The 27,467-nt window shown below is 38.4% G+C and overlaps 1 protein-coding gene across 1 annotated transcript in view; it reads left to right on the top strand.

Annotated features, from left to right (window-relative positions):
* Window positions 1–26,719, top strand: part of MINPP1 (multiple inositol-polyphosphate phosphatase 1) — a 47,508-nt gene extending 20,789 nt beyond the window's left edge. Inside the window, exons 4-5 of the mRNA XM_082720952.1 lie at window positions 1,813–1,946; window positions 25,320–26,719. Of these exons, the coding sequence (XP_082577078.1) occupies window positions 1,813–1,946; window positions 25,320–25,716 (531 nt within the window). The 3' untranslated portion in view covers window positions 25,717–26,719. The remainder of the gene's footprint in view (window positions 1–1,812; window positions 1,947–25,319) is intronic.
* Window positions 26,720–27,467: the final 748 nt, after the last annotated feature.

The raw sequence follows: 27,467 nt of genomic DNA, 5'->3' as shown, positions 1-27,467 counted from the left end.
TTGCTAACTTCTTGATTTAGTTGCTTCTTTAATGTATGGTTAGTTTTGTTTTTGGTATATGGCCCTTTGCTCTTAAATTTACTATGGCTTGCACTTAGTTTCTCTAGGGGCTTTTTTGGGGAAAAATAACAATTACTGCAGTCTTCTCTTGTACCCATTAAAAAAAAAAAAGATTTTATTTATTTATTTGACAGAGAGAGGGACAAGTAGGCAGAGAGAAGTGGGGGTGGGGAGCAGGCTCCCTGCTGAGCAGAGAGCCTGAGGTGGGGCATGATCCCAGGACCCTGAGATCCTGACCTGAGCCAAAGGCAGAGGTTTAACCCACTGAGCCACCCAGCCGCCCCGTACCTATTTTTATTTTTAGGTAAGCTCTACACCCAGTGTGGGGCTTGAACTCTCCCCTCCCCTCCCCCAAGATCAATAGTCACAGCCAGTAGCCCAACTTGTATCTTTTTCCAGGGTATGTTTTAGTCCCCTGGTTTTGGTGTTTATCTGATCATATGATACATGAATACAAAGTTTAACATTCAGAGAAAGTCTGCCTTAATCACCAGTTGTAATTCAAGAGATTCCACAGAGATCAGTCCCTGCTGTCTGTTCAGTGTGTACCTTTTAACCCTTTTCAGTGCTGCTATTTATAATCTGTATCACTCTTTTTTTTTCTTTAAGATTTTATTTATTTATTTGACAAAGAGATCACAAGTAAGCAAAGAGGCAGGCGGGCGGTAGGGGTAGCAGGCTCCCTGCTGAGCAGAGAGCCCAATGCGGGGCTCGATCCCAGGACCCTGAGATCATGACCTGAGCCAAAGGCAGAGTCTTAACCCACCGAGCCACCCAGGCACCCCAATCTATATCACTCTTAAAACAGTAAACAGTATAGTGTGTGTTTGTAGGTATGCATGTCTTGGTAATAAATGGTATTATACTGTAATTATTCTTAACCTGCCCTTCTCATTCAGTGTGTCTTGGAAAGATCTATCCATATCAGTACATAGAGGCCTACAACATACAAGTTTTAAATAACTGCCTAGTATTCCATAGTATGTGTATACCATTGTTTAGTCAACCAACTGCCTATTAATGAAATTTTGGGTATTTTCAGGAATCTTTCTCCTGCCTTATAAGCAGTGCTGCTGTAAGACGTTCTTAGATGTGCTGTCTTGTGTTCATCTGTGACTATGACTTCATAAGAAATGAAATTAAATGGGCCATAGAAATATATGCTTTCATGGATTTTGCCAATTTGCACTTTAGAATGTCTGTACCAGTATATATTCCTTTCCTATATCCTTCATCTACTTTTATTACCATTTTTGCAAAAGTGATACACGAACCAAAGTAACTTGTTTTCTATCTGGTTTCTAGCTTTATAAAATTCTTAAAAGTTCCTGCTCCATTGTTCACATCTTCCTGTGGTACAATGAAGATTCTTCTGTTTTTCTCTTTTTTCCTGTACATATTTTTGCTATCACTTGAAAGTAATTTTAGCAGCAAGGGGAATTGAGCGCCTGTCTTTAGCCCTCTGTCTAGAGCGTCCGTGGATGCTGGGTTATTGGCCATGAGTACTAACTCACTTTTGCATGCCGGCCCCCACGTCCCCACAATTCGAGTTCTTGTTTCATCGTAAATCTCTGCATGGCATGGACTTTTGGGGCAACTCTTAAAAGCTGAAAATGCAAATATAAACTCAGTGAATGCTAAGATTCTACTATACTTTGTGGAGAATGGTAATTAAACAATGTCACCTTTTCGGAGAGTCATTAAATCAGGGAATCTGTTAACATTAATGATTTTTGGAATTTTTATTTTTAGGTATTAGAATATTTAAATGATCTGAAGCAATATTGGAAAAGAGGATATGGGTATACTATTAATAGTCGATCCAGCTGCACCCTGTTTCAGGATATCTTCCAGCACCTGGACAAAGCAATTGAACAGAAACAAAGGTAAAAACTTAAAATAACTTTTCTTGATATGTATTCTCTTTAGTGCCCAATTAAGCTTCTTAAAAATGTTTTAGAATGGATGAATTTTTAAAAATAGGTTTTGCTTGTGTTTTTTTAAAAAAATATTTAACATAATAGCTAGGCTTATGAAAAAATTAGATGACATAATGTGAGTTATAAAACGTTTAAATCCTTCGTTCAACCCAACAGCTATAGAGCATTACTTATGATTAGCATGGGGGGTGGTTCCCTTTTCCTGCTGCCTCTTGCCCCCTCTACTCCTTATCCCCTGTGACTGCTCCTCTCAGGTTGGTGGATATCATTGCTTTGCCTGTTTAAAAATAGTCTTTATTATAAATGTGTGTGTGTAAACAGTATGTTGTTTTGTCCAGAGTTATATGCTCATTGTCTTCTGGGACTTGTTTTTTTTTCCCCCCTTCAGCATTACATTTACAAAGTCAAAAACTAAACATTTTTACTATAGTGTAATATTCAGTAATGTCTGATATTCAGTAATATCTGATACTCAGTAAAGAAGTACCACAGTTTATAGCATCTTTTCTTATCAGTGGACATTTGGATAGTTTCTGTTTTTGCTGTTATAAATCGTGTAATTGCACATGGCTTCTGGTAGAAATACGAAATGTTTTTATTTTGAATGAGAGTTTCTAATGGAAAAGCCTTTGTTAGCATTCATACTTTTCAACTTTTAAAGGTTTAAAAAAAAACTTTTCATAATTTAAACCTGTAATAGAACCTAACTAACTAACTCCATTTTATTTGATAATATGCTTCTCTGAGAGCTTATACATTAATAATTAGAGGCAAAAATGCTATAAAGACGAGACAGAAAGACTGAAGATTGTGTATTTGTGTCTGCAGTGCCAAGTTTTATACACACATGTAGAGAGAGAGGGGTGTGTGTGTGTGGATATGACTCTAGTTTAGGAAATTTTCTTGGGCTGGATGGGAGTTAGGGAAGAAAACTGGATTGAGTATTTAGTTTCTGCTACCAGACACTTTTCGTGGGGTGGTTAGTCAAAGCAGGTCCGTCTTTGATGTAGGCATTAACTTCTTTCCTACTTAGTTTTATGTGTTTATAAAAGTGGTTTATAACCTGTTAAGAGTGGTTTATAACCTGTTAAGAATTTTTTAAATTCTTAAAATTGTGTCAGAAAGATTCGTAAATAATTTTTGCAGGATTTGCTATGTAATTTGATATCAGATTTAAAGTTTGAGAAGTTACTGTTGTTTCAAAATTTTTGTATCCTGAAAACTGTGAAACATTAGGGAAATTACAGATGGCCCAAATAAATGGAGAGATATGCTATTGGTATGGATTGGAAGCCAGATTGATCATCTATAGGCTGAATGTGGTTCCTACCAATTTCAGTAGGTCCCTTTGTAGAAGTTGAGAGGCTTACTCTAAAATTTGTACAGAAATGCAAAAGAACCTTGAAGAGATAAAACAATTTTGAAAAAGAACAGCAGCAACAAAAACTTTTAATTATCTCATTTCAAAGCTTATTATAAAACTGTAGCCATGGACAGGTAGATCAATGAATAGAATCAAGTCGATAATAGACTGTTATGTGGTCAGTTTTTGGCAAAGATGCTAAGGGAGTATACTGAAGTAAAAAGGATAGTCTTCAGCAGATGGTGCTGGAACAGTTGGATGCCCGTATGTTAAAAATGACATTTAGACCTGTAGTTCATACTGTACACAAAAATGGGTCATAGATTTAAGTGTAAAGTTGGGAATCTTTTTGAAGAAAATGTGGGATCAGCAACCTAAATGTAAGAGATGAAACTATGAAACTCTTAGGAGTAAATCTTCACAAACTTGGATTAGACCAAGATTTCATACTAAAACACTCAAAAGCTTGATCCATCAAAAAATTGATAAAATGGACATCATCAAAATTAAAAAATTTTGTGCTTCTAAAAATACTATTTGGAAAATGAGAAGATAAATTGTAGACCTAGAGAAAGTATTTGTAAAATATACATATATGATTAAGGATTTGAATCCAGAATCCATAGGATGTTACATCTCAATAAGGAGACAACCCAGTTTTTAAAAAGCAGGAGATTTTAACAGATAGTTAAGATGGCAAATAAGCGTGTGAAAGGATGCTCACCATCATTGAACAGTGAGGGGCGCCTGGGTGGCTCAGTCGTTAAGCGTCTGCCTTCAGCTCAGGTCATGATCCCAGGGTCCTGGGATCAAGCCCTGCATTAGGCTTCCCTGTTCGGCAGGAAGTCTGCTTCTCCATCTTCCACTCCCCCTGCTTGTATTCCCTCTCTCATTGTCAAATAAATAAATAAAATATTTTAAAAAACAAAGAAAAAAAACACAGTGAAATACCATCAGTATACCCCCAAACTGGCTGTGAAATAATAGAAAAAATATATATTGGTCTCTGCCCCAGGTTCTTGACATAGGGTTCCTGAAACCATGTGGTTTCCAAGCCATTAGTAGAAGCTTAGAATTTTCAGCCCTGAGCCCCATTGTCTTGAGAAGGGAAAAAGGCTGGAAATGGCAATAATGATCAGTCATGGCTATATGATAAAAGCCCTAAAATGTTTGAGGTTTATGGAGCTTCTGGGTTGGTAGGTAAATAGGTAGCAGTGTTGAGAGAGTGACTTGCCTGAAGAGGGTGTGGAAGCCCTGTGTACCGGCCCTTCCCATCCCCCATGTGGACATTCATCTCTATCCTTCATCCTATCCTTCTATAATAAACTGGTAAATGTGCTTCCCTGAGTTTTGAGAGCTGCCCTAGCAAGTTAGTAAACCCAAGGAAGGGGTTGTGGAAACCTTTGATTTGTAGCCAAGGTGAACAGAAGTTGTGGGTAGCCTGAGATCTACTTGTCATTGGTACCAGAGGGGGCAGGAGAGGCAGTCTCATGGGCCTGAGCTCTTCGTGGACTCAGGTGCTGTCTCCAGGGACACAGTGTCAGAATTGAGGTAAATTGCTGAATAACTAGCTGGAATGCAGAGATCTGCTTAGTGTGGGGAAAATGCCCCACGTGTTTGGTGACCAGAAGTGTCCAGAGTGGTAGGAGTGTGGTGTGAGAGTAAAGCAGAAACACAGGACGAAAAGACTGGGTGTTTTCTTTATTTACTGGCTAAAATATAAATTAAAAAATAAAGATTGTCCTGAATGTTGGCAAGTTGTCTAGAAAGTGGAAACTCTGTACTTTGCTTGTGGGAATGTAAAATTAATACAGCCACTTTGGAAAAGTTTATCAGCTTCTTTGAAAGTTAAACGGATATCTACCATATGATGTAGGAAATTTAGTCCTAAGTACCCTATAGAAAAGAAACTACATGTCTACACAGACTTCTGTGTGACTGTTTACAGTTTTTAGCGATAATGAATAGTGCTACAGTCAACAGTTCAGACGCCCACCAGCAGCCGGATGGGTGAACACAAGGTGGTGTGTCAATGGGACGGAGTACTACTCGGTAAGAGAGTATGAACTGCTGGCGCACGCGACAAAACCAAAGACTTCAAAAACATCATAGTGCTAACAAAGAAGCTGGTTGCATAAAACTGTACATTGCATCATTATGTTTATTTGAAATTTCTAGGAAAGGCCAAACCTTAGAGGTGGAAGTCCATCATCAGTGGCTTCCTGGATCTGGACGTGGGAGCCAAGATTGGCTGTGGGTGGGTACAGGAAAGTCTTTAGGGCCATGGAAGTGTCCCAAACTGGATTGTGAAGTTTGCACACGCAGATGTTTTATTCACTAAAATTCATCTAAGTAGGGGCGCCTAGATGGCTCAGATGGTTAAGTGTCTGCCTTCTGCTCAGGTTATGATCTCAGGGTCCTGGGATGGAGCCCTAAGTCTAGCTCTTTGCTCAGTGTGGCGCCTGCTTCTCCCTCTCCCTCTGCCTTCTCTGCCCCGCTCATGCTCTCTCTTGCTATCTCTCTCTCTCTTTCTCAAATAAATAAATCTTTAAAAAAAAAGGATTCATCTAACTCAACAGTTAAGACCAGGTGGATTTTATGGTACTTCCATTATACTTCAATAAAAATTGTAAAACAGTATGGGTATTTAGTAGAAGGGAAAAGGGGGGGAAAGAATAAAATAATCTTTTGGTAAAAGTGGGAATAATTTTTGAAGAATTTACTTATTTACTAAATGCAACTAATTGGTTACTTCGTCGTGTTATCTCTGTAAGATGCTGCTGAAGTTGATTTTCATGCATGGCTTATGGAATCAGATGTAGAGGCAGCATGAGGTTTTGGGCAGATGCTTGGATTTAGTTGGAGTCCTGCTTCTTGATTGAGGCTGCAGGTTCCTCATTTCTGACGGGGGGGGGGGGGGTGTCTCCCAACTCACGAGGTTGTTGTGATAATCAAATGAGATAATGTTTTTAGAGCCCCAGTGTAATGGGATGTTTTCATTGTCAGGATGAGGAAAGACTACGCCCTTTGCATGATTACTCCTTTGTGAATTGAAGAGAAGATTCATTCAACAATATTTTAAAACACCTGCTGGTGTGTGTTAGGTAGTGTTATAGGACCTGGAAACAGTGAGGTGTATGATAGACTCATTGCACTTGTGACTCTTACTATCTAGAGAAAATAGAAATGTATGTTAAAGCCCTGGGTAGTGGTGTACTCATTCACGCGAGATTGTGAAACATTTGATCGAGTCCCGCATCGGGCTCTGTCAGCAGGGAGCCTGCTTCCTCCTCTCTCTGCCTGCCTTTCTGCCTACTTGTGATCTGTCAAATAAATAAATAAAAGTCTTAAAAAAAAAAAAGTTAAAGAAAGGAGAGATTGACCTTGTATGATGAGAAGTCATCTCCTTTTTGACCCGAGGAAGGAAAGTCAGCAGTAATTCTGAAGAAACTGGAAGGTACTTTTCAGGGACTGGTTATCTCTGTCCAAAAAGACTGAATTGGGGTTTTAAAAAAAAATTTATGTAGCTGAATCAAGATTAAATTGTCTTAAATAGATTAAGGGAAGCAAGTGTATTTAGAGACTTTTGTCAGATTTCTATCCAAACCCAGATGGGTACTGACTGGTTTTATACACAGTTAGGGTAAGCAGTTAGCCAAGAGTACTTCTAAAGAAAACTGACATAAACTCAGAATAACAGGCTTAAAAAATTAATAGACTTTGTTTTTCAGGACAATTTTAAGTTTACACCAAAATTTGGGATGGAAGTTATAGTTCCCATATACCATCCCCTCTTCCACATACACAGCCTCCCTCAGCATTCATAGCACACGCAAGTGTTGTAGAGAAAGATTGTAAGAGAGTTTTCTGTCTTTGTACTTATTCTGATCTATTCCATCAAAACAGTAATATATATATTTTTTTTTTTTTGTCAGAGAGAGAGAGAGGGAGAGAGAGCGAACACAGGCAGACAGAATGGCAGACAGAGGCAGAGGGAGAAGCAGACTCCCTGCCGAGCAAGGAGCCCGATGTGGGACTCGATCCCAGGACGCTGGGATCATGACCTGAGCGAGCCAAAGGCAGCTGCTTAACCAACTGAGCCACCCAGGCGTCCCAATCTTTTTTTCTTCTGACTCTTAAATTTTTTCTTGTGTTTGGATTAGATTCTGTAAATGAGTATGTTTACATACGAGTAATATTTTGTCGTTAGCTCTTGTCTGAGGGAAATGTCTCTCACTTACTTCTACAGTCCCCAGGCTACCCTTGCTTTCCCTGTTCCCTCCTCCATTCCACACTGTGATGGTACCGTGTGCACAGGTAGTTTACGTTTTTATAATAATATTAAATCAGAGATGGTCTTCAGTGTTTCTATTTCTTCAACGTAATTTTAAGAGCATGGTTTTACTTTCACGGAGAAACTGAAGGTTGCAAATAATGTTAATTAGCAAATGTCAACCTTTTGGCTGATTATTGGGACCTGGAATTCTATTTTCTTTCTTGGACTGTCATATCAGTGATGGGATTAAAGTTTAGACCAGTGCATCTATTATTTAAGCAAATTTAAACTGCTTTTGCTGTTTAAGCAACTGTGATTAGAAAAGCAGATTGGGGGATGCTTGGGTGGCTCCCTTGGTTAAGCATGTGACTTTGGCTCAGGTCATGATCTCAGTGACCTGAGTCACTGGTGATGGGGCCCCACATCAGGCTCCCTGCTTAGCAGGGAGTCTGCTTCTCCCTCTCCCTCTGTCCCTCCCCCCCACTCCGGCTTTCTTTCTAAGAAATAAAATCTTGAAAAGAAGCAGATTGGATTTACAGAAGAGATGAAACCTATTGGATTTTATTCTACTCTTCCCTTCCCCATTACTTCTGTTGATGTATTTTTATCTTTCTGGGTTGGGGAATTCAATAAGGAATTCAATAAGCAGGAAGTGTCCTACTTTTTTAAAGTACGGTTTAGGGGCTCCTGGGTGGCTCAGTTGGTTAAGCATCTGCCTTCAGCTCACTTCATGATCTTAGGGTCCTGGGTTTGAGCTCCATATGGGGCTCCCTGCTCGGTGGGGAGTCTGCCTTTCCCTCTCTCTCTCTCTCCTCCTGCTTGTGCGTGCACTCTTTCTCTCTCTCAAATAATTAAAATATTTTAAAAATTAAGTGAGGTTTACATTCTGAACTGAAATTGCTGGCCTTGTGAGAGCTTCCTCCACTTCATCATGTGTATTCTCCGACACCAAAATTAACTGCAGTAAATATTCATTACTGTCATTAAAGTCTCATTAACTTTTGTCTACCTATTCATTGACTCAAATCTTTTTGATATTTTCAGTTCACTGTTGAGTAAGGATATGGCTTTTTAATGTTGTGTAGTTCCGTGTTTTAACATAAGGTGGCAGCACTGAAATACATGTGTAGTGGCAACAATTTTTTTTCTTTTTTTTTTTTTAAGATTTTATTTATTTATTTGACAGAGAGAGATTGCAGGTAGGCAGAGAGAGAGAGAGGAGGAAGCAGGCTCCCCGCGGAGCAGAGAGCCAGATGCGGGGCTCCGATCCCAGGACCCTGGGATCATGACCTGAGCCAAAGGCAGAGGCTTTAACCCACTGAGCCACCCAGGTGCCCCAACAAGTAATTTTTCAAACAGCTGCTTTGGTCAATTATGTAGCCCAGGGGGATTTTTGTCTTTTCACGTTCTTAGCAATGTGTGCAGTTCTAAGTCCTCAACTCCTTGTTTTGCTCTCTTTGTGAAGTCACGGTTCCCTGGAATCTAAGTAGGTATAGCAGGAAACTCTGTTAGCACTTGTTGAAAGAAACTGACTAACTAAAGGTTAAAAATATAATGAGCCTGGCTGGACTCTGAGTTCAGTTTCCAGTGTCCAGCTGGCTCCTGGGAAGACTCTGACTCTCGGTGGACTGCTGACCTGTTATGTCTGGAACTCTCTTTCAGTGTTCACTCTTCGGTGCCTAGAGCAAGCCTGCAGTTCAGGTGGGGGTCAGTACGCATTAAAGGAATATCTGACATCCTCCCAGGCGTCCAAGCCGCAAACTGCTTTATGCTTGACTCTGCCTCCCTCACCTTCTTCATCTGTTCAACCTGGTTGTGTTGTGGTCTTGTTGGTTTGTTTTATTCCAGTTTTACATCTGTTCCTCCCACTTTTCTTGACGCTTAGTGCAACAATTTCAATTCGGGCTAATATCTTTCTCCTAGATTTTAGCACATTTTCCGAAGTGCTGGTTTTGGTGTTACTCGGACTCTACTCCAGTGGTTTATGCAGGCAGTAGAGGGTAAACATTTAAATTACCATCTCAGGGAACCCATGTTCTAGTTTGGAGGATATTTATGTAATAACACTAAAAAACACATTTTGTTTTTTTAAAGTGCTAAAGGAGAATTAATTTGATCTGTGGTTTGGTAAATGGCTTTTTGGGAGTAGAAGTCTTTGAGGTTGGTCACTTAAGACTTCTTTCCATAACCTTAGCATATCCACTCTTAATACTTGTTTTAATTTCCTAAAAACAGTTTTATTGATGTAAAGTAAATGGCACATATTTAAAGTGTACAATTTGATGAGTTTTTGCAGGCATATGTATGCATGAAGCCATCACCACAACCAAGATAACGAAATATCCGTCACATGCAAAGATTTCCTTGTGGCTCTTCCCACCCTCCATCCGCACACCTCATCTGCTTTCTGTTACCATAGATGATTTTTTTCTGGACTGTTATATAATGGAACCATATGCTTGTGTACATTTTTTGGTTTGTCTTCTTTCACTCAATGTAGTGGGTGTGAGGTCCATCCACGTTGTATCTGTAGTTCACTCCTTGTTAGGACTGAATAGTATTCCTCAGTACAGATACACCACAGTTAGCTAATACATTCTCCTTATGACCAAGATTTAGCTGTTTCCAATTTGAGGCTATAACAAACGAAGCCACTGTGAAATTTGGTTGTCTCAGTATGGACATTGCTTTTCGTTTCTCTTGGGTAAGACCTAAAGATGGACTAGCTGAGTCATATGGAAGGGAATGTTTACATTCTGAAAACACTGCCAGGCTCTTCCCGTCAAAGCTCAGCTATTGCACAATGCTGGCGGAAGCTTGATGAGGGAGGGCTTTTTAATTTTAGCAATTCTAGTAGGTGTGTCGTAGCTTCTCAAGGTAGTTTTAGTTTGCATTTCCGTAAACACTATTACTTTTGACCGTCTTTCCATGTAGTCATTTACTGTCTCTCTGTTTACTTTGGTGAAGGGTCTATTTACACCTTTGTCATTTTGTAATTGGGCTGTTTATCATCTTTTATTGTTAGAAGAGTTCTTTGCATATATTCTAGGTATAAGTCCTTTCTCAGATTTATGTCTTACAGATAGATACTCCTGGTCTGTGGTTTGCCTTTTTGTTTCTGTAATACTGTCTTTTGGGGGCTGACTTTGGCCCACTGTGGAGGCAGTTCCTCTAGAGCATCTGTTTGGTACGCTGTACATTTTAAGGTTTTCCTAGTCTGGCTTATGGAAGCAGACTCTTCCTGGCTCTGTGCTACCTCTGGGAAGTTTTTTCACTTGTTCTTTTCCAGTGATTTCCCTGAATTTGGATAGTTCTCGCATGTGCATGCTGATCGGTACCAGCTGAAAGCTTGAGGGCAGTCCCTGTACATCTCTGTTCTCTGGAACTCTGCCCTGTGGCCTCCCTAAGTTCTCAGTCCTGTCTCACATTCTCAGGAAGATTGTCGTGCTCGCTGTGGGCTCCCCTTCCCTGTGCTGTTCCCTGGAAACTAGGCCGTGAACTGTGAGGGCCTTAGGGTTTACCTTGCCTCACTCGGGCTCTGCCTAGTGCAGTGTCTCAGAACTGCTGTCTCATTTATTGTTTCTGGCTTTAGAGGAGTTGAAGGCAGGAAGGTAAACCCAGTCCTTGTGGCTGGAAGCAGAAGTTATTTCTTTTGTATTTTTGCTTGAGAAAAAACGATGCTAAAGTGATTTTAGTTTTAGTTATACATTTGTGCTAAGCTGTCCAACTGATGCTTCTCCAAATGCCTCATTGGAGCTGATGTTTCAATCAAATATATTAGAAGACTTAAAAAATATATTTGTTTTTCCTGGTAATTTTCTTCCCAGAGCATCTCTTGTCTCTGGCACTTCGTGTTTTTATGTGTGCTTATATAAGTATGGGAATTGTCTGAGTTGTCTAAAGCTTGATTTGATATTCTTGGGTCATGTTTAAAAATACACTTTGTGTAATACTAGTTGAGTGTGAAACATAGATTAAGAGCTTAGAAAGATCTAAGCTGAGGACATTGAGAGGAAAAACATTCAATTATTAGTTTTTCTGGTTGAGCTTTTTGAATGACTTTTAAGTACCTTCTTTGAGGTATTTTACCTAAATTGAACACATACATAGTCCTCAATCCTCATTTAACAACATAATTTTAGACTTCAAATTAAATTTAGTTTTTTATTGAAGATTTAATAAGATCTCCTTACAGACTTATCTAAGTAAAAGGGGAGGGGAGCTGTTCAGAGACCTGCATTCTTACCCCACTAGGTAGCATCCATAATGCACTTGTCTTTTTCTTACTTTAAAATGAGAGGGCTTGACCACATCTCAACCCTCAGACCTTTAGGATCCCAACTTTGTATTTCTATATGTATTAGTACAGATTACTCATTTGTTTTCTTATATTTGCATTAATAGTTTACATTTACTGTTTGTTTTTTTTTTTTTTTAAGCCAAAATGGCGTATCTTTTACAGTGGTTTTTGTAACGTTTTGGGAAGTGTGACATCCCAAGCTTAATGCCTTTTTATCAGAAGAAAGTAAGTTAAAGGTGTCCTATTTCATGTCTTTGTATTCCTTGTTCTTTGGGAGACCGTTCTGGTAAGAGTTGTAGAGAAAGAATAGTCACTACAAGTAGGGATAGAAGTTAATTTGAGAAATGTGACTAGTAGAAATCTGTGTTAGTTAATGGATCAGAATATAGAAAGCAGGGGTGCCTGGGTGGCTCAGTCGCTAAGTGTCTGCCTTCAGCTCGGGTCATGATCCCAGGGTTCTGGGAGCGAGCCCCTCATCAGGCTCCCTGCTCCTTGGGAAGCTTGCTTCTCCCTCTCCCACTCTCCCTGCTTGTGTTCCCTCTCTTGCTATGTCTCTCTGTCAAATAAATAAATAATATCTCAAAAAAAAAAAAAAAAAGAATATGGAAAGCACAGGAATAGAAAGATGCAAGAAAAATAAGCTCAAAGCAAATTATAGGAAATCTGAATTATTAACTTGAAATTAAGTATGCAAATGTTAAATGTTAATTAATCTCTTAAGACATTTTAAATATAAGACTCACTAGGGTAAAATCATTAGACTTCCCTAGGATACATGTGATTGATGCAGGAGATAGAGACAAGTGTGGGACAGAAGTTTAGTGGACTGTTCTCAGGATGTCAAACAAAAACAGTTCTGAGAGGAATTCTGGGGACGTTAGAGAGTCTGAGCTCCCACAGCTGGATTCATATATTTGTGGGCATGTGCATTTCTCTAGGAGGAAGTCCCATTCCTTTGGGCAGATGCTCAGTGGTTTTATGTCCCCCAAAGGTAAAAACTACAGGTACAGTAGGTATTGAACGTGCCTTACTACTGATTGCCATGGCAGTTCCTCCTCTAAAAAACATTTACATCTTCTCACCAAAAGATTGCATTCTTTTGTTAAAATCTTGGTCCTTTCTTTCATGGCGTCTTGAACCTCCCAACTTTGTTTATGGAATGGTCATGATAGAGAAAGCTACATGGGATCATAGAGTGGAATGTAGTAGCAATCTTCCGAAAACAATTATGTGGGGTGGTTTTAAATTAGGAATTGAGTAAACTGAGAAGTGATTTTTCCCCCCAACATTCTTTCCCTTTTTATTCTCCCGGACATGATATTCTCTCTTATTCTGGCCCTCCATGCCAACATACACACTTGCTCCCTTATTCCTTCATTCAGACACATACGTTCCTGCCCATTTTCAGTTGCCAGTATTTTAGGCTTAATCATAGAGCAGCTTTGCTTTGAAGAAGCTTGGCAATGAAAACCAGAAAAGTTCTTATGCCATTCTTAGGACTTATATGTGTTCAAGGGGAAGCTGGGGATTTGGTTATTTTAAATACCCATGGGGCCTGTACTAACGAGTTACTCAATTCCTAGCAGATGGCCTAGAACACTTGTAAGACTTACTCTCTGTTATAAGACAGCAAAGAGCAGTGTGTTTTTGAAATGAAACCAACTTTAGAGAAATTACTGATTTCCTGTATAGAACCTGGCATGTACCTTTAATGGCTTCTGATGAAAGTTGGACCTTAAATACTCTTATGTATTTACTTTGACGTCTTTAGAGTTACAAAAAGAAACAAAAAACCCTTATTGTGGGATGCCTGGGTGGCTCAGTCAGTTAAGCATCTTCCTTCGACTCAGGTCATGATCTTGGGGTCCTCGGATCAAGTCCCACATCAGGTTCCCTGATCACTGGGAGTCTACTTCTCCCTCTCCACCTGCTTGTGCCCCCCACCCCCGTCAAATAAATAAATAAAATCTTAAAAACACAAAAACCCTTACCATGTGTGTGTACACACAGACTCCACAGTTCTGTAGCTGTCCACTTATTGAGGAATCCAAGTCCCCACTTTTAATGTGTAGATATAATTTAAGATGGAAATACAATATGTTTTTCCATTTAACATTAATGCTACTTAATTCTGTCAAAGAAAATTGAAATGTGAGTAAGTCTTAAAAGGTGGCAATCAGGTATAAGCTTGAGCAGCTGTTTAAGAGGGATTATATTAACTCTTTGGAGGGGGAGTATACTCTTTTTGGTCACATATATTCCCATAGCAATAGTTGGTTCTTTGCTGTTTTTTTTTTTTTTAATTAATGAGCTTTATTTTTTAGATCAGTGTTAGGTTCACAGCAAAACCGAGCAGAAAGTCCAGAGTTCCCACACACTCCCTCTGCCGCCCCAGCACAGCCTCCCTTGCTGTTGACAGCCTCCCACAGTGGTCCCTTCCTTGTAACTGATGACTCTCCCCTGGCACATAATTATCACCAGAGTCTGTGGTTCGCATTGGGCTTCACTCTTGGTGTGACACATTCTCTGGCTTTGGACAGATGTATACTGTCTTCATAGTTCTGCCTTTTCCAGAATGTCATATTGTTGGAATCATACAATATATAGCCTTTTCAGATCAGCTTCTTTTTACTTAGTAATATGCATTTATGTTTCCTCCACATCTTTTGATGGCCTGATAGTGCTTTTTTTTTTAAAGCATGGATTAATACTTCATTGTCTGGATGGACCATAGTTTATTTACCCATTTACCTACTAAAGGGCATCTTGGTGGCATCTTGGTTGCTTCCAGGTTTTGACAGTTATGAATAAAGCTAGTATAAACATCCATGTTCAGGTTTTTGTGTGGATGTAAGTTTTTAATTCATTTGCATAAATACCAAGGAGCACAGTTGCTGGATTATATGGTAAGAATAGGTCTAATTTTGTAAGAAACCTCTAAAGTGACTGTATCCACAGTGGCTGTACATTTTGCCCCCCCCCCCCCCCGGCATTAATGAGGGTTTCTGTTGTTGGAAGTTGGTATTGTCAGTGTTCGAGATTTTTACTCCTCTAATAGGCGTGTAGTGGTATCTCATTGTTTTAATTTGCAATACGTAGTGATGTATGTTGTTGAACACCTTTCAGTATGTTTACTTGCCATCTGTGTATCTTTTTTCGTGAATTGTCTGTTCAGGCTTTTTACTCATTTATTAATTTAGGGTTGGTTTGTTATTTTTGAGTCTTACGAGTGTTTTGTATATTTCAGATAACAGTCCTTTTATCATGTATGTCTTTTGCAAATATTTTCTCATAGTCTGTGACTTGTCTTTTTAATCTTTTGACATTGTCATTCATTGACAAAGTTTTTAATTTTAAATGTTTTTTGTTGTTGTTAACATTGACATTGAGAGACATTGAGAGACAGTGGAAGCTAGAGAGCACAAGTGGGGAAGGAGAAGTAGGCTCCCCACAGAGGAGGGAGCCGGATGCTGGCCTCAGTTGCAGGACCCTGGGATCATGACCTGAGCAGAAGGCAGAGGCCCAACCAACTAAGCCACCCAGGCACCCCAGAAGTTTTTAATTTTAATGAAGTCCAGCTTAAATTAATTATTTGGCCATGCCCTTGGTGTTGCATCTAAAAAATCCTTGCTATACCAGCGGTCATCTAGGTTTTCTCCTATGTTTTAGGAGTTTTACATTTAGGTCTGTGATCCTTAATTTTTGTGAAGGGTGTAAGGTCTCTGTCTAGATGCATTTTTTCTTCCATGTGGATGTCCAATGCTCCAGCTCCGTGTTTTGAAAAGATGGCTCCATTGTTTTGCCTTCGCTTTGTCAAAGATGAGTGAACTATATGTATGGGATTCTGTTTCTGGGTTCTCTGTTCTGTTCTGTTGATCTGTCTACTTCTGCTGGACCACACTGTCCTGATTACTGTAGCTTTACAGTAAGTCTTGAAAAGTTGTAGTGTCAGTCCTACAACTTTGTTCTTCTCCTTCAATATTATGTTGGCTTATCTGAGTCTCTTGCTTCTTCGTATAAACTTTAGAATCAGTTTGTTGTTATATACAGAATCACTTGTTGGGATTTTTATTTGGATTGTATTGAATCTGTAGATGGAGTTGGGAAGAACTGACATTTTGACAGTACTGAGTCCTCCTGTCCATGAACAGGGAATATCTGCATTAATTCAGTTCTTTGATTTCTTTTGTAAGAGTGATACAGTTTTCTTGTATGGATCTTGTACATACTTTATTTTATACCTCAGTGTTTCATTTTGGGGATACTAATATAAAACATAACGTTTTTAATTTCAAATTTCAACTTGTTTATTGTTATGGAAAAGCATTTGGCTTTTATGTATTAATCTTGTATTCTACAACCTTGCTATACATGCTTATTAGTTCCAGAAGGTTTTTTGGTGATTATTTGGATTTTCCACATAGATGATAATGTCATCTGCAAAGCCAGAGTTTTGTTTCTTCCTTCCTGATAGGTATACCTTTTGTGGGGGCAGGGGTGGGGTTCTTATTGTGTTAGCTAGGACTTCAGTATGATGTTGAAAACCAGTGGTTAGAGGAGACATTCTTGACTTGTACCCAATCTTAACAGGAAGTCTGCATTTTTTTACCATTAAGTATGATGTTAACTATAGCTTTTTGTATATAACCTTTATCCAGTGGAGGAAGTTCCTCTATTCCTAGTTTGCTGAGAATTTTTATCATGAATGAATGTTGAATTTTGTCAAACACTTTTTTTGAATCTATTGATAATGGGATTTTTGTTTTTTAGCCTGTTGATGTGATTGTTTACATTAATTGGCTTTTGATTGTTGAGCCAGCCTTGACACCTGATACAAATCCTACTTGGTTGTGGTGTATAATTCTTTTTATACATTGTTGGATTCAATTTGTTAACATTTTGTTTAGGATTGTTGTGCTCATCTATCTTAGTGTATATTGGTTGTGTGTATATATAGTTTTTAATTGACTGGCTTTGGTATTAGGGTCATACTGGTTAGGAGTATTCCCTTTGCTTCTGTTTTCTGCAAGAGTTTGGTAGAATTTCTTCCTTAAAGGTTTGGTAGAGTTCACTGGTGAATCCTTTGGGGGTCAGTGCTGTTTTGGAAGGTTTTTAATTACTGATTTAATTTCTTAATAGATACATGCTTATTTAGATTATTTTTTTCTTGTGTTAATTTTGGCAGATTATGTCTTTCAAGAAATTGGTTCATTTCATCTAGGGTATCAAACTTGTGGCCATAGGGTTGTTTATAATATTCCTTTATTACACTTCTAATGTTCATAGGATCTGTGGTGATCTTTTTTCTTTTCTGATTGGAGTAGTTTGTGCCTTCCCTCCTTTTTCTTAACCTGGCTAGAGACTTATTGATTTTATTGATCTTTTCAAAGAACTAGTTTTTAATATTATTGATTTTTCTCTGTTGCTGTTTTAAGTTTCATGGATTTCTGCTTTTATTTTTAATTTGATTTTCTTCTGCTTACTTTGGATTTGACTTGTTTTTTTCTTTCTATATTTCAAAAATGGAAGCTTAGATAGTTGATTTTAGGTCTTTCTTCTTTTCTAATGTATATATTTGAGACTATAAAATTCCCTATAAGCACTGATTTCACTGTATACCATAAATTTTGATGAGTTGTGTTTTCATTTTCATTTAGTTCAAAATGTTTTTAAATTTCTTTTGAGATTCCTTCTTTGACCTAATATGTTATTTAGAAGTGTGTTGTATAATCTCCAAGTATTTGAGGATTTTCTGATTATCTTTCTGTTAGTGATCTAGTTTCATCAACTGAGCAGATGTTGCATGATTGCCTTTCTTTTAAATCTTTCTTAAGATATAATTTATGTCACAGAATGTGGTCTCTTGGTAGATGTTCCATATGAGGTTGAGAAGAACGTGTAGTCTGCTATTGTTGGATGAAGTCATCTATAGATGTTGGTTGGATCCAGTTGATGGATGATCTTGTAGAGTTTACCTGATCCTTACCAATTTTTGGCCTGCTGGATATGACCAATTCTGAGGGAGAGTTATTAAAGTCTCCAGCTAACAATAGAGAGTTTATCTGTTTATTCTTGGACTTGTATCAGTTTGCCTCATGCATTTTGTGCTCTGTGAGGCATATATATACATACTAAGGAGTATTATTTATTCTTGGGGTATTGACCCCTTTGTCGATATGTAGTACCCCTCTTCATCCTTAGTAACTTTTCTTGCTCTGTAGCCGGCTCTGTCTGAAATTTATTTAGTTATTCCTGCTTTCTTTTGATAAGTGTTAATTAGCATGTTCTTTCTCCATGACTTTACTTTTAATTGGTATGTGTCTTTACATTGAAAGTGGGTTTCTCATAGGCAAAATATAATTGGGGTCTTGTTTTTGATCCACTCTGACAATCTCTTTTTTAATTTTAGTATATTTTGTCTATTGACTTTGACATAGTTATTGATTATTGATATAGTTGAATTAATATCTACCATGTTTGGTACTATTACCTGTTTGTTGCCCTTGTTCTTGGTTCCTGGTTTTTTGTTGTTGTTGTTGTTGTTGTTGTTTTGGTTGTTTTTTTTTGTTTTTGTTTTTGTTTTTTGTCTTTCACACTTGAAAAAGTGTTGCCTTTTGTGGTTTCAGTTGAACATTTTGTATCATTCAATTTCCTCTCATTCCTTAGCATATCAGCTGTCTGTCTGTCTGCCTTCCTTTCTTTCTTTTCTTTTCTTTTCTTTTTTTTTTTTTTATTGGTGGTTGCTCTACAGTTTGCAGTATGCCTTTACAACTAATCTAAGTCTGCTTTCAAATAACACTGTACCATTTCATGGTTAGTGCAAGTACCTTGTAATAACAAAATATTTCTAATTCTCCCTTCCTGTCTCTTGTGTCATTGCTGTTGTTCATTTTACTTACACATACACATACATAGTATATGTGTGCACAACACGTACATGCATACATAATCAAATGCATTTTTGGTATTATTATTTTGAACAAATTGTTATCTGTTAGGTCAGTTAAGATTAAAAAATGTAGGGCGCCTGGGTGGCTCAGTGGGTTAAGCCGCTGCCTTCGGCTCAGGTCATGATCTCAGGGTCCTGGGATCAAGTCCCACATCGGGCTCTCTGCTCAGCAGGGAGCCTGCTTCCTCCTCTCTCTGCCTGCTTCTCTGCCTACTTGTGATCTCTCTCTGTCAAATAAATAAATAAAATCTTTAAAAAGATTTATAAAAAAAAATGTAAATAAAGGCTTTTGTTTTATCTTACTCCTCTCCAGTGTTCTTTCTTTCTTTCTTTCTTTCTTTCTTTCTTTCTTTTTTTTTTTTAAGATTTTTATTTATTTATTTGACAGACAGAGATCACAAGTAGGCAGAGAGAGACAGAGGAAGCAGGCTCCCGCCGAGCAGAGAGCCCAGTGCAGGGCTCGATTCCAGGACCCTGGGATCATGATCTGAGCCAAAGGCAGAGGCTTTAAACCCAGTGAGCCACCCAGGCATCCCTCCAGTGTTCTTTCTTTATGTAGCTCTGAGTTTCTGACCTATAACATTTTCCTTCTCTCTGAAAAACTTTTTTTTTTAACATTTCTTGTGAGGTATGTCCATTGGCAACAGATTTCCATAATTTCTGTTTGTCACTTCTGAAGGATAATTTTGCATGGCACAAAATTCTTGGTTGGTGGGCTTTTTCTCTCAACATATAATTATTTCACTTCACCACCTTACTTGCATGCCTCCTTCAAGATTTTTTTCTTTGTTTTTGATTTTATGAAGTTTGAATATGGTATGAGCTTCCTGGATCTGTTTTAGGATCTAACATTAATTTGGTGACACTTCCCTGAGGCCACAGTGGGCAGCTTTTCTGCCGTAAGACTTCCTGGGAATGTATTTGTCACCCTGCTCAGACCCACCTCCTCGCAGCTCTTCCCAGGACAGGAGGGCATGCTCTCCTGCTCACCCACCCGGTTCCCCTACCCCTCACACAAATGCTGGTCTGTAAGAGCCAGGAATAGCTTTCTTTTGTTTATGGTCTTTCACCTCACCGTCCTTCTAGAAACAGAACAAAAATCAGCACGGTACCTGGCACTTGGCAGGGAATGATTCAACCTATGGCATCTAAATAAGAAAGCCAAATGGATTTTTACTCCTCTTTTGTTCTGTTTTGGAGAACTGGGTGCAGCTGTTATGTGCAAGGCCTTGTGGTGTGAACACGGACAGCACCAGCCAGCTGCTTCCTCCAAAGTTGTAACAGCACCTGCTGGGTGTGCAAGGCACAGAGGGAAAAGTAGACAAATAGAAGTGATCACAGTGAAGCTGTGTATTTGATATTACCTCATAAACATAAAAATATTTTTATCTGATTCTTGTAAAAAATCCAACCTATGTATAATTGTAAGTTTGTTATTTTCTACAGGCACTTTTGGATTTCTAAGCAAATTAGTGTTTTTAGTTTTTAAGACTGTTTTGGGGAAGGCTGCATCAGTTTTCACTCTATAATCTGTAGTTATCCTTGTCTTAAGTTATTATTATTGTATTGATGAATTTAATGAGAACTTTAAAAACAAAATTTTTTGTGTTGCCAGCTTCCATAATAAAGATTGATCTGTATGGGAAGATAGTAGTCTTGGCATTTATTTAAAAATTAAACTTTTTCTTACTATTTGCCTAGAATTCTAAAATTAAAAATTATTTATTGAAGTGTAATTAACATGCAATGTTGTTAGTTTCAGGTGCGCAACATAATCCACAATATTATATGTTACTTAGTGCTCACCATGATAAGTGTAATCACCACCCGTCACTAAACAACATTATTACTGTCATACTGACTGTGTTCCTAATAGTGTACTTTTTATCACCCCATGGCTTACTTATTTTGTAACTGGAAGTTTGTACCTCCTGATCCACTTTTATCTATCACATCTATAATCCCAGCCACCTCTCCTTTGGCAACTAACTACCAGTTTGTTTCCTGTATTCAGGAGTCTGTATTTTAATCTCTTTTTTTGTGTTTGTTTATTTTTTTCTTAAATTTCACCTATGAGTGAAATATAGTTCCTGTCTTTTTCTGTCTGATTTATTTTAAACTCTGGGTCCATCCATATTGCCACAAATGGCCAGATCTCGTCCTTTTTTATGGTTGAATAATATTCCATTGTGTGTTTATATCACTTGTATATAACACATCTCTATCCATTCATCTGTCGATGGACACTTGGGCGGCTTCCGTATCTTGGCTATTGTAAATAATGCTGTGATAAACATGAAATAAAATTTTTAAAATTTAGATGTATCAAATGACAGAAGACAAATATTTTTGTTGATATAGCTGTCTATGAATTAATATATAAACTTATTTGATTTCCCATAAAACTCCTATTAAGCATTTTTAAAGCATAGTTTTGCTCAAGTTTCTTCTCAAAAGTAGCTGATTTTAACAATAAAGCAATTCAGAAGAGGAAATGTATTGCTTTTTATATATAAACCTAAAGCTTTGGGTTTAAAACTTAAATTGGGAGGGGGGCACCTGGGTGGCTCAGTTGTTAAGCATCTGCCTTCGGTTCAGGCCCTGATCCGAGGGTCCCGGGATCAAGCCCCTCATCAGGCTCCCTGCTCAGCAGGAAGCCTGCTTCTCCCTCTCCCTCTACCCTCCCCCAGCTTGTGTTCCTTCTCTCGCTTTGTCTTTCTCTGTCAAATAAATAAATAAAATCTTTAATAAATAAATTAATTTTAAAAACTTAAATTTGGGTTACAACCCAATTTAATTTTCTTCTGTAGCTCGGATGTAATTACTAGAACTTCTCTCATGATTTGTACATAGCCTTATTGTTTTTTTCCCCTTCCCCAGTGCACACTTTTTGATGTGTGTTTGTTATTTGTCTTGTATCTTTTTTCTCTCTTTCTGTATTTGATTGAGTGCCGCCAAGTCTAAGAACGTGCGGCCGTGTACCCTATCCCGTACCAGCGATAGTACTACCAGCCCCGTGTGCATTATTCAGCACTTGGAAAGGGGGCTGGTCTGAATGGAGATGTGCTCTAAGTGTAAAGTATGCACTACATTTTGAAGACTTGACAGAAAAAAAGAATGTCAAGTAGTTCATTGATCATTTTGATGTAACTTGTTGAAACTAGACTATTTTACATTATATATGGTCTTTCATCCTGCTCCCAGTTTGTTGGAGTTCCTCTGTCAGTCAGGTCTTTCTGTGAGACCACAGAGGTGTTGCTGTGTCCTTCCTGACCTCTTGTCCATCCTGTTGGATCTCCTAGACCACAGTAGTGGGCATTAGGCCAAGGGTTGTGCTTCGCTTTGAGCTTGCTTCCTTCTGGTGGGAGGGCTTAAAATGTAAGCCAGAACAACACAAGTTTTAACTGTGGGTTCACATACATGTGCATTTTTTTAAAATAAATTCACAGTGCTGTGTATATATTTCCTCTTATGATGTTTTAAAATAACATTTTATTTTCTCTTTATTATAAGAATTCAGTATATAAAACTACAAACTATGTGTCAGTCAACTGTTTATGTTAATCAGTAAGGCTTCCGGTCAACAGCAGACTATCAATAGTTAGGTTTGTGGGGAGGCAGAATGTTATATATGGGGGTGCCTGGCTGGCCTAGTCCACAGACTGTGTGACTCTTGATCTCAGGGTTGTGAGTTCGAGCCCAGCTTTGGGCGTGGGGCCTACTTTTTATACACAGATTTTTGCCTGCTCAGAGGGTTGGCATCCCTAACCCCCACATTGTTCAAGGGTCAACTAACTGTATATTTACATTACTTACTTTCTTTAATTTGTATTACTATTAAATTCCATTATATTTACACTGTGACAGTGCTGTCGTTAGCTTTGACTTGCGTATGCTCAAATACATAAAGGCAAGGCAAGTAACGAACCCATCCTTGGTTAGACAGTGTGCCGTATGTTCTCTTCTGGAGTAACCTGATTCCTGTTCAGCTGATTATTGCCTTATGGGAGTATATATTGTCAGATCTTTCAGGGTTTCAAGAGGAGCGAAATATTTGGATTGTGAAGAATCTGAAATCACCCTATCTTTATATACTGACAAATAATGCAAAATTTAAAAATAGTTATGCAGGTCAAAGCAAATAAAATTGTGTTCTGAATGATACTGCTTTGTAACTTTAGGCCTAAAGGGATGCTTCTTGAAAATAAATACAGGTTTTAGATATTTTAAATGACCTAATTAGGAGATACCAGTTAAGAAAAGGGGCTTACAGTCACCTGTTGATGAATGGCTTTAAAATTTCCCTTTTAGAATATTTTAGATATTAATATTAATAGTTAATATTTAGAATATTTTAGAATATTAATCTCAGACTAGTGGATGATTTTGTAATAGTATGTTACAGCTTCTATGTATTTTTTGAGTATGTATTTCTAGTACTCTATATTTTTATTATTATTTTTTTATTTTTATTTTATTTTTTTTTTTAAGATTTTTTTTATTTATTTATTTGACAGACAGAGATCACAAGCAGGCAGAGAGGCAGGCAGAGAGAGAGAAGAGGAAGCAGGCTCCCTGCTGAGCAGAGAGCCCGATGCGGGACTCGATCCCAGGACCCTGAGATTATGACCTGAGCCGAAGGCAGAGGCTTAACCCACTGAGCCACCCAGGCGCCCCTATTTTTATTTTTTTTAAAGATTTTATTTATTTATTTGTCAGAGAGAGAGGGAGAGACAGCGAGCGAGCACAGGCAGGCAGAGTGGCAGGCAGAGGCAGAGAGAGAAGCAGGCTCCCTGCCGAGTAAGGAGCCCGATGTGGGACTCCATCCCAGGACACTGGGATCATGACCTGAGCCGAAGGCAGAGGCTTTAACCCACTGAGCCACCCAGGCGTCCCTATTTTTATTTTTTATAGGGGTTTTCTCTGCTCCCTATTCTTCTGTTTACTTTCCTTTTGCTCATTTTAATGTGAACTTGGTTTCCCTGAACAATTAGAAAAGACCTCATGTCAGATTGCTTTCCTAACCTCATGGAGCTCCCTTTCCGGTATTGTGTGTGTGTGCTGTTCAGAAGTCTGCTGGGTGCCTTTCTGAGATTTTCTGGCTCTGGTCCCCTCCCCTGACTTGTATCCCAACCTGCTTTTCCCTTGGTCTTTGCTGTCCCTCTCTGGCTCAGTGTAGAGCCCGCTCCCAGGAGTTTCTCGTGTCTGTGGCCTCAGTCTTGGAATGGGGCCTTGGAGTGGCTGTTGCGGGAGCTCACAGAGACTAGATTTCCACAGTCCCAGGAGAGGCCTGTGCTAGTCCTCTCTTGTACTCACCAGATAAATACTAGATCTGTCCGCATGCTGTGTGGCTTCCCGCTGCACTCTTCCTTACAGACACCGATAATAATATTCAGGTCTTCAGGCTGTTTGTGATTCACTGAGAAAACTTTTCCCTATGGTTATTTGTAAATGTTTCTGTGGGTTTTGGACCTACTCTCTAATTCCATCTGTATTTTGTGGGGATTCTGATGCAGATTCTGCTGGCCTCCCAGAAAACCCAGCGCTAAGTTTGTAGTCTCATGTGTGGGGTGGCAGCAAGAAGTCAGATGGTTACTTGTATTTGAATAGATTTACAAATTATGTTCAAGAAAAAAGTCATATTCTTCCTATTAAAGAATAGGGGAAAGATAAGCAGTCATTTGCTGCTGCTTAGTTTTAAAAAGGCTTTACCCAACAACAACAGCAAAAAACAAACAAAAAAACAACCAGAAAACTTGGATTAAATGTGACTTAGCTTGCAGTGTTGAAAAAGCTGTTGTACTCCTCACATTGCATAAACTCTGCTCCCAGCCACAGACCCAGTCAACCAGTGAGAATAGGTTGCATCTCTACCCTTTCATGGCTGTCTTACAAATTCAGTGCCCAAGTCAGGTCTCGTAAAACATTGAAGGATTACATGAGTTACCATTCACTGTTCAGACTTGGTTCCAACCAGGAAATTTATTGAATATTGTTTGTCTTTATTTCCTAGAGGCAAATAAAATAGCATTTGAAGTTCATTCAGAAGACCTCCCTGGAATAATTTATATCGACTAAGGGCCAGTTTGCTCAGTTTCATTCATGGAAAAGCAATACAATTTTGAAATACATATCTGCTTCAGGTTCCTTAATCTCCTAATTAAAAACTTTCTTCTGTCTGTGAACTTAGAGAATAGCGAGTGTGCAGTGTTTTAGATGGATTTGCAGTACCACAGGGATCCTGAATTCGGAACTGAACTGAGTATAAACAGTTTAGTTCATGGCCACACAGAATTTTAACCATATTGTTGACTTGTGTATATAAAGATTAGAAAAACAAGGACATTGTACACTGCTTCTCATTACTGTAGATGCTATCTTCCATGACATGAGTCTATATATATATACTTTCTCTCCATTTGTTTTTTAAGGTCTCAGCCAATTTCCTCTCCAGTCATCCTTCAGTTTGGTCATGCAGAGACCCTTCTGCCACTGCTCTCTCTGATGGGCTACTTCAAAGACAAGGAGCCCCTAACAGCTTACAATTACAAGGAACAGTTGCATCGTAAATTCCGGAGTGGCCATATTGTGCCCTACGCCTCGAACCTAATATTCGTGCTTTACCACTGTAAAAATGCTAAGACTCCTAAGGAGGAATTCCGAGTGCAGATGCTGTTGAATGAGAAGGTATTACCGTTGGCTTATTCACAGGAAACTGCCTCCTTGTACGAGGATCTGAAGGACCACTACAAGGACATCCTTCAGAGCTGCCATGCCAGTGAAGAGTGTGAATTACCAAAGGTGAACAACACATCTGACGAGCTATGAGTACCTGGAGAACAGTTCTCATTCATCGGGGACTGATCCAGAGGGAGTGATTACATGCTTGGAATAGGTGGGCAACCCACGGTTACAGAAAGCTTTCACAGTACTTCAGTATTTCTGTCTTTTCACAGAAAAATATTGAGTTTCTTTTTGACTCTGGAACATGCATGTGTAAGAAACTATTCTTCACTGGAGCAGCTCTCTTAGGAGAAAAAAATTGATTCAAAGAACTAGCTGGCCCTGCAAACATTTATAGAAATTAGATCCTTCCTGTTTATATGAGAAATCTCACACTGAGATGGAGTATGATTTCAAAGTGATACTTGAAAGTGCTGGACTCACAACGTATGTCATTTGGATGATCTCTTACTTGACTGAGTGCAGGAACTTTCCAGTTGTGATGCCTTCTCTGTCTCTCCCTCAGGTAGCTCAGCTTTGGCATCCTTGGTCTTCAGCAGACGTAGTGTGGTGCTGGGACTGTCGCTTTGGAAGAAAGCTGACACCTCTCTAGTTAAGATTTGAAACCATATTAAGAAACAGAGTGTGATTTTCAAAGGACAGCTTCACTTGAAGACAAAAAGCATAATAAAATAGATATTTTTGATAATAGTATTTATAAAGTATTTGAACGCTTTTTCAATAATTCCTTTTAACCTCGTAGTAAGTCTTGCAAGGCCTTTCTTTAGTATCTTAGCTGTTTTACATTTATAACAATGGAGGACAAAGAGGACCATTAGCAACAAGGAAGACTGATAGAATCAGTTTCTTAAATCCATTGCTTTACAGTTTTTTTCATTCTGTCACTTTGCTTCTATTTTTATATTTTGCTATTATGTGAAGTGTATCTTGTTTATCACTTTTCCATTATTTTTTTCCCCCCTAAATAAAGACTTTATCCTGGCTGGATTAGTTTCACAGATGTGAATGCATTTCAACGAGATACTGAGTTTTGTCAAATGCCGTGAAGGTGTTTGCTATAAAAATAAACAGAATTCTTGTGACTTTACTTTCAGGTCTTTTTGCTGTGTCAATATGCAATCAGTAATTGATGGTAAAACGTTGGAACTTCAAGCAGCTTTGACAAAATCAGGCAATATAAGGCAATTTTCTTCTATTAAAAATTTCCTCAAGTAAATTGCCACTTCTTTTTTGGAAATATATTTTATTAAAAACTAAATAAGAAATATCACAACTACATATTGAAAATTATAAAAGATGCATGGATCATCTGTTGATCATTGATCTTCAGATGAATTACATCCATAAAATAGGTCATTAGCTGATGCACCGGTACACTGCTGATTGTTCCCGCAAGGGGCTGCTGCTGTCTAATTTTTTTCTTTTTAATTTTTAAATGGGTGGATAAGAAGAGAATAATCTAGCAAGCATTCCTGTGCACCATCCTATTCCATCAGAATAACATTGTAACATATGACTTAGGTCCAAGTAAGAACAACTGAGGTCTTTTTTGTGTTCTGAGCCTCGAGGTTACCACCAGCATAAAATTCAGTACTCACCATTCCATTGCATGCTTGACTCTGGAAACTTACAGTATTGTGGGGATTTTAAAATTTTCTAGAAAACAACCATTCTTGAATATCATGTTAGTCTTGAATGGGTTTTTTATTTTAACTGCTGTGTTTTCTTTTCAGGACTTTCTTTATCCAGATTATTTATCACAAATTGTCACAAATTAATATTGTCAGCTTGTCAATACTTGCTCAGTACTTTTTGTGAACAAACACTAGACTCAG

The sequence above is a fragment of the Mustela nivalis genome (genome assembly GCF_964662115.1).
Source record: "Mustela nivalis genome assembly, chromosome: 2".
Taxonomy (NCBI): domain Eukaryota; kingdom Metazoa; phylum Chordata; class Mammalia; order Carnivora; family Mustelidae; genus Mustela; species Mustela nivalis.
Note: the sequence above shows the minus strand (reverse complement) of the source record. Positions and strands in the feature narration are given on the sequence as shown.